General features: G+C 53.3%; 1 protein-coding gene across 2 annotated transcripts in view; it reads left to right on the top strand.

Moving 5' to 3' along the window:
• Positions 1-3,343, top strand: part of NCKIPSD (NCK interacting protein with SH3 domain) — a 10,138-nt gene extending 6,795 nt beyond the window's left edge. For both annotated transcript variants that reach the window (XM_007446166.1, XM_007446165.1), the window contains exons 11-14: positions 1-101; positions 208-300; positions 428-600; positions 3,140-3,343. In XM_007446166.1, the coding sequence (XP_007446228.1) occupies positions 1-101; positions 208-300; positions 428-600; positions 3,140-3,343 (571 nt within the window). The remainder of the gene's footprint in view (positions 102-207; positions 301-427; positions 601-3,139) is intronic.
• The last annotated feature ends 3,585 nt before the right edge of the window (positions 3,344-6,928 follow it).

Genomic DNA, 6,928 nt, shown 5'->3' with positions numbered 1-6,928 from the left:
CCTGCTGAGCATTGTTGAGGACGGGCTGCCCTTGGACACCACCGAGCAACTGCCGGATCTCTGCATGAATCTACTTCTGGCTCTCAATTTGCACCTACCAGGTGGGGGCAGGGCCTGACGGGGGTGGCTGACTCGCCGTAGGGGGGAGGAGGGGGGCTCTCCAGGCTTAGCACCTGTGCTGTTGTCTACCCCCGTGTCCTTCCTCAGCCCCTGACCAGAACTTCATCATGGCCGCTCTGAGCAAACACGCCAATGTCAAGGTCTTCTCCGAGAAGCTACTGTTGCTCCTGAACAGAGGGGGTGAGGGCCCAGGAATCTGTGCGGGGCCCCTTCGATGTCCTGTGATTCCATGACCCCTGTAACTCGCTGGGGTGACTCTGGGCCCCCTCGAGGACTGCCCTGACCCCCTCTTCCCCCTGCCTTCTAGATGACCCCGTGCGCATCTTTAAGCATGAACCTCAGCCGCCACACTCCGTCCTCAAGTTCCTGCAGGACGTGTTCGCCAGCCCCGCCACAGCTGCCATCTTCTACCACACGGATATGATGGCGCTCATCGACATCACCGTGCGGCACATCGCGGACCTGTCCCCTGGAGATAAGGTGCCTGGGGATGGCAGCTGTGTAGAAACTAACAAAAGGGGGGGACCTGACACTGAATGGAGACTAGGGAGAGGGGCACTGCTGGAGCCGGTTAAGTGTGGGAGGTCACTCAGCCATGACAGGTGTGGCTGTCAAGGCCCAAGGGAGCCCTCCATGAGGTGATCAGGGGTGGGCTGTCTGAAGAAAGCAGGGGTGGAGGGAGTTGTGGGAGGTGAGGAGGAGGAAGTAGAGTTTAAACAAAGCCTTGGAGGCTGCGGCGGGAGGTTGTCACCTCTTCTCAGGGGCAGGGGAAGTGATCCGATTACCATCCTGAATGAAACGGAGACTGTGAAAGCACAGCAGGAGCAGGAGGCTGGTGAGGAGGCGGCTGCAGCTGTCCACGTGGCACGAATAGGGTGGGAGAGGAGGTCAGGCCGGGGTGTGTTGGAGGTGGGTTGGCAGGGCTTGCTGCTGGATTGGTCTGGAGCAACCAGGTGGATGAAGTGCCGATTGCTCAGGTGGGGAAGAACCTTTGAATAGAGTTGTGTTTTGACGTGTCAAGACTGAGAAGGTACCTGTTGGACATCCAGGTACAGAGGACCTGGGGTGTGAGTTGGGACTGGAAAGAGACACTTTGGAGTTGGCTGTGCATAGATGTGCTGGGAAGCCTGTGACAGTGCGGTCACCTAGGGTGTGGGATGGATGGGACAGAGGGAAGCGCAGGCCTCAGCCCAGGGCACAGTCGGGGCACATAGGGAGACACCCAGGAGGAAAAGCAAGAGAGCAGGAGCCCAAAGCCACGTATATGGAGGAGGAGGGGGATGAGCCGTCTCCACAGTTAGGAGCCCGAGTGAGATGAGGCCTGAGAATGAGCAACGGGATTCGCCACATGGAGATGAGGCGTGATTCACAAGCAGCGTCCATGGACTGGAGGGAAGAGAGTCCGAATGGGAAGTTGAAGAGAGGATTTGAAGTTGGAGGGGAGTGGGAAGGGGGAAGGTGGGAGCAGTGAATGGAGACAACCTTCATGTGTCTTTAAGTGAAGGGGAGCAGAAAAAGGTGGGGGATCACTGGAGGGAGACATGGGGTCAGGGAAAGTCTTTTAAAGGTGGGAGATGCTGCTGCATGTCTGAGCCAGAGGGAATGATCCAGCACGCCAATCATGGAGAAACGGCTGATGTGTCGGGAGAGTCAGCCGCTGCAGGTGTCAAGTAGGTCAGGCAGCGGGGGAGGGTCCAGGCCCCCCTGGAGGGATGGCCTCCGGCAGGAGCCAGGACAGTTCATTCACTGGGGACAGGTGAGGTGTGGGTGCCAGGGGAAGACCAGGCGTTTCTGAAAGTTTGCTTGTTTTCTGCATGAAGCACAAAGCCAACTGATCAGGCAGTTTAGGTTTGGAAAATGGAGAGAAGGTGGGCAGTGGTCCTTTCAGGAACAGTGAACGTGGCAGAGGAAAGTGGCAGGGGTGCCAGGCAGTGAGGTTTGTGGTGGGGAATGCCGTTCAAGCCTGCACAAGACTCTGTAATTGTCTGCTACTTAGCTTCTAGGATTTGATTGGCAGGTGCTTTTTGGTCTGACCAGGGGTGGGAGTTAGCAGGGTGATGCTGCCTAAAGAAGGTTTGAGTATTGACTCCTCTAATCAGAGGTAAAGAGAGAAATGAGAGATGGTGAGGGGAGGAAATGGAGGAAAAAGTGCTGGCGCCAGGTCAATGGATCAGGGTCTCAGTGAGGATAAGGAGCAGCTGGGGTGTCAGATTGGAGTGGTTCTTGGAGCCGTTAAAGCCAGAGGTGCTGGGAGGGTGGGTTGGCGGGGAGTGTTGGAGATGGATTCAGGGCACACGTAGAAGGTAAGACGGCCGGGTCTTACTGGGACGGATTGGATTCGGGGTGTGGGGAGAAAGGAACCGGAGGGGACACGTGCAGTTTTGGCTCGAGCACTTGAATGGACAGCAGTGCTCTTTATTAAAATAAAGAACACGAGAAAGCCTTCAGCTTTGGGAAGATGGGGAAGATCACGAGTTTGATGGTTGTTATGTGAGTTTGAGTTCTCTCTGAGATAAGCAGGAGGTGACAAGTGGGCAGTTGGATTTTCTCATCTGCAGCTCACCGGAGCATCTCTGCAAGAGGTTTGAGTGGGGGTCACTATTTGAAGCTGTGGGTGTGAATGAGATCTTCCAGGGTGAGAGGATAGAGTGAGAAGCAGAGGGCCTCCAACAGACAGACAGCAGCCCCACAGGGGCCCAGCATTACAGGAGGGATGGGGGCTCGCTGCTTCCCCTCGGCACCTCTCTGAGGCAGGACTTCCCTGGGCCGGCCGTGTTCTGGGACTGTGTGTGTCTCAGATGATTTATTTATTCACTTACTTATTCAACGACTATCAAAGGCCAGTTCTGTGCCAGGTCCACTCTGGGTGCTGGGGATGCAACCTTGATCTTCAGTGGTCTGAGGTGGACCACAGCCCTGGGGTCCGTGTGGCTGCCAGGAGGCAGTAGTGGTCTGTCTCTGTCTGATGGCAGTCTCAGTGCCTCCCTGGGGTCCCTGAGCTTGCCTGGTCTCCCCACAGCTTCGCATGGAGTACCTCTCCCTGATGCACGCTGTGATCCGCTCCACACCCTACCTACAGCACCGCCACCGGCTTCCCGACCTGCAGGCCACACTGCGACGCATCCTAACCGAGGAGGAAGCCTCGCCCCAGTGTCAGATGGACCGCATGATTGTCCAAGAGATGTGCAAGGAATTCCCGGTGCTGGGCGAGGCCCCCAGCTAGCACCTTCTTTTCCTCCCTTCCCTGCAGCCCTGGGTAGGGTGCAGGGGACTCAGAGGCTTGGCCCTAAGGATGTTTTGCACTGACAGTGTGAGGGGAGGTGATGGTGGAAGGGACCTAAGCAGGGGCCCCCACCTGAAATAGAGCTAATGAGAGGGGCCAAGCGCAGGATTAGGGACCATGCGCTGGGAGCTATGCTGGGGCAGGGGGAGTGTGAACTGAAGCCCCTCCATCTCCCGCTGGGCTGCCTCTTCAGCATGTCTCCCCACCCCATACACATGCACACTCAAGAGTCCTGCTGCTGCTCCAGGCTGGGCCAGAGCCCTCATCCCCTGCGCCCACCTGGTCTGTGTCCTGGGCTTCAGCAAGCCGTGTCCCTGGGGTGAGAGGAGGCACCTTCCGCCAGCTCCGTTCTTTGCCTTAGCTTCGCAGTGAGTGCTGCTCATGTGCTCTGTCCCCCCAGCTGCCACCCCGTGGGGGTCTCTGCCCCTCACTTCAACCCCCAGAGGTCTTGGCCAAGCTGCTTCTTTGAAAGCAGAGTCTTAGAGACAGGCCATCCACCCTGGAGCCTCACAGAATGAGGTGATGGCACTGATAAAGCCAATGACAGAATCTATTTTCTCTGTAAAAACGTAGACTGAAAAGCCATGTGTATTTTCCTATGTGCTGCAGCTCAGCTTGGAAATAAATCACAGGCATCTGGAAACAGGCTTCCCTGTATGATCCTGAGTGGTGGTGGGAGAGGATGGTCAGGGGCACTGGGGCCTCAGGACCTCGTCACTAGCTTGCCCTGTCCTCTCCAGCCTGAGGAGGTGATAGTCCCTAACAGGCCTCTCCATCGACGTCCCTTGAGCCCTGTTCCAGCCTCTCTTCCCTGGGTTCCCACTTCTCCTGGGCCACAGCCACAGCCAGAGAGCCCCATGGTCCATTTGCAGGTGACTGCCCCTCCAGGCTTCACTTACATCTTTCTTTGCCTTGAATGCTGTGTCTGTCTCCCCTGTTGAAACCCTATATCCTTTACACCTGTCTCAAATGAAGCGGCTCCTATCCAAGCCCTGGCCTCCCTGAACTCCTAGGCCTGCCCAACTGTTTCCCTTCCTTATTTGTCTTCCTCTGGATCCAGTGAGGTTCCCTCATTTTGCAGCCTTAGCGGAGATTTGGTAATTACGGTAGGACAAAAAGAATATCTCAACAAGTGTGGGGTTAGTTGTGCACTGTTTGAGGGGAATCAGAGGCCAACGTTGGTCAAAAAACTTTTTCCTCGTGGGCTCCCCAGTTAACGAAGGCTGACACCATAAGTTGGGGAAGAGAGTCAGAACCTGTAGGCAGACACCAGGCAGCAGTGGTTTCCATCAGTTCCCTTCAGTTTGTTACCCAAGACGATTCTCATCAGATTCCACACATCCAGAATCACTGATACTGTGACTTCTCGCCACGACTTTTCCTTTCTTAATGGGGTGCTGAAGGCAGAGGGCTCTTACTCTCCCAGCAGAACGGAATACGGCAAGAAGCCCAGCAAGGCCGGTCCAGGGGTGGGGTCCCAGGGAAACAGGTCCATGGGAGCAAAGCACAGGAGGCCAGCAGGGAGATGTCCTTCCTGACCTGTTGACTCTTCCAGAAGTTTAAGTACACAGGCTCACCTGGACCTGAGGAGGAGCTGACACAGTTGTCTGCAAGAAAGCTCTGTGTGGTACAACCTGGTCACTTCATCCTGGAGGCCTCTGCCTCCCTTCCACAGACGGAATCAACAACGCTGACTTCCAGGTACAGCTCCTTTCTCATTGAAGTGCTGAAGGCGGAGAACCATGGTTCTTCTCCTGAGAGCGAGTAACTCAGTGATAAGCACAGGTCCTCAGGAAGCTGAGGCAGGAACATTTGATAGCCTCTGTGCCTTGCTCTGTTTGCTGTTAGGCTGCACACACTGACCTCGTGGGAAAAGCAGAGCAGTGCTGTGCCATCTGTCCTAGTGCTGGCCCCCGTGAGAAACAAAGTGCAGCCCCGTGGCTGGAAGATCAGAGCCCCTGCCCATTTCTGCATGATTGTCCAAGGGGCCCTTGCATGTGTTTGTAAGGAGACACTCAGAAGGGCCAGGACTCCAGGACCGTCAATAAACACCTTGATGGTGTCTCACCGCACAGAATTAAAGCTACCAAGGACAATGACTAGCCAGAGAATTCCTCAGGGAAGGAACTTTCTGAGAGAATACCTCTGACTGGAAGGATGTGGATGTGGTTAGGCAGGGGAAAGGGCAAAGAGAGGGAAAACTAAGGCACTCAAAGAAGGGAGTGATAGGGTGGGGCTGAGGAAAACTCAAATTTTGAGGGGCAGTGAGCGCTGGGCGTTTGGGCCAACCTCTGGGCTAGAAGTGGGTCCCTACAGGTGTGGCACCATGTCTGTGGGACATGTCTGAGTACAACATGCTACACGTGCATAAGACAACTCCAGGGTAAGGGGTTGGGTGAAGACCACCTGCCTGCTCAGTCCCCAAAAGATACAGACTGAGTCTCCAAGTATGTGAGGATAACCTTTTCTTTTTCTCTCTTATTTAATGGAAGAATAACATACTATGAAAACTACAGTATGCAAAGAGTACAGCTTAATGAATTATGACAGAAGATGCTAATGTAGTCACCACCCAGTGTCACTAGTTCCCAAAGCCCACTGTGCACCCCTCTCATCACCAACTCCTTCCTTCTTCCCAGACCTCTTCCCTAGACGTAATTACTGATAAGTTTTGCCTGTTTTTGAACTTTATATAAATAGAACCATATAGACACTGGCTTCTTCACTCACCAAGTTTTTGAGGTTTGTCTGTGTCATAGTATGTGATTGCAGTTCATTCCCAGTGTCGTGTGGGTTACACCCTCATTTATTTATCCACAGTTAATGATTGTGGATAAATTTCAGTTTCCAATTTTTGTCTATTACAAATCGTGCTGTCAGGAGCACTGTTGTACATGTCTTCTTGTTGCTCATATGCCTTGCACCAGGAGGTATACTCTCAAGAGTGGAATTGCAGGGTCACAGGCAGAAACTGCCAAATAGTTTCCCAAAGTAGTTGTACCAGTTTACTCTCCTCCACTGGTGCCTGAGTTCCAACTGCTCTATATCTTTCCCAAAACCTGGTATTGTCAGTCATTTTCATTTTAGTCGTTCTGGTGCAGTATAGTAGTATTCACTTTTACACTTGCGTTTCCCTGACGACTAAAGAGGTTGAGCGCCTTTTCATTAGTTTACTGGCTATTTGGATCTTCTCTTGTGAAGCACCTGTTCACATCTCTTGCACATTCATCGACTGGGTTGTCTATCTTTTGTTGGTTTGTAGTATGTATTCAGGATATGAGTCCTTGGGTTGTATATCTTACAGTATCTTCTCCCATTCTTAACATCTTTTGATGAAAGGAAGTTCTTAATTGTAATGTAATCCAATTTTTCAGTATTTTACTTTATGGTTAGTACATTTTGTATCCTATTTAAAAAATATATATTTGCGGGCTTCCCTGGTGGCGCAGTGGTTGAGAGTCCGCCTGCCGATGCAGGGAACACGGGTTTGTGCCCCAGTCTGGGAAGATCCCACATGCCGCGGAG

Source organism: Lipotes vexillifer, unplaced genomic scaffold, assembly GCF_000442215.2.
Source record: "Lipotes vexillifer unplaced genomic scaffold, Lipotes_vexillifer_v1.1 scaffold491, whole genome shotgun sequence".
Lineage (NCBI taxonomy): Eukaryota > Metazoa > Chordata > Mammalia > Artiodactyla > Lipotidae > Lipotes > Lipotes vexillifer.
The sequence above is the reverse complement of the archived record's forward strand: the minus strand, read 5'-3'. Positions and strand labels throughout refer to the sequence as shown.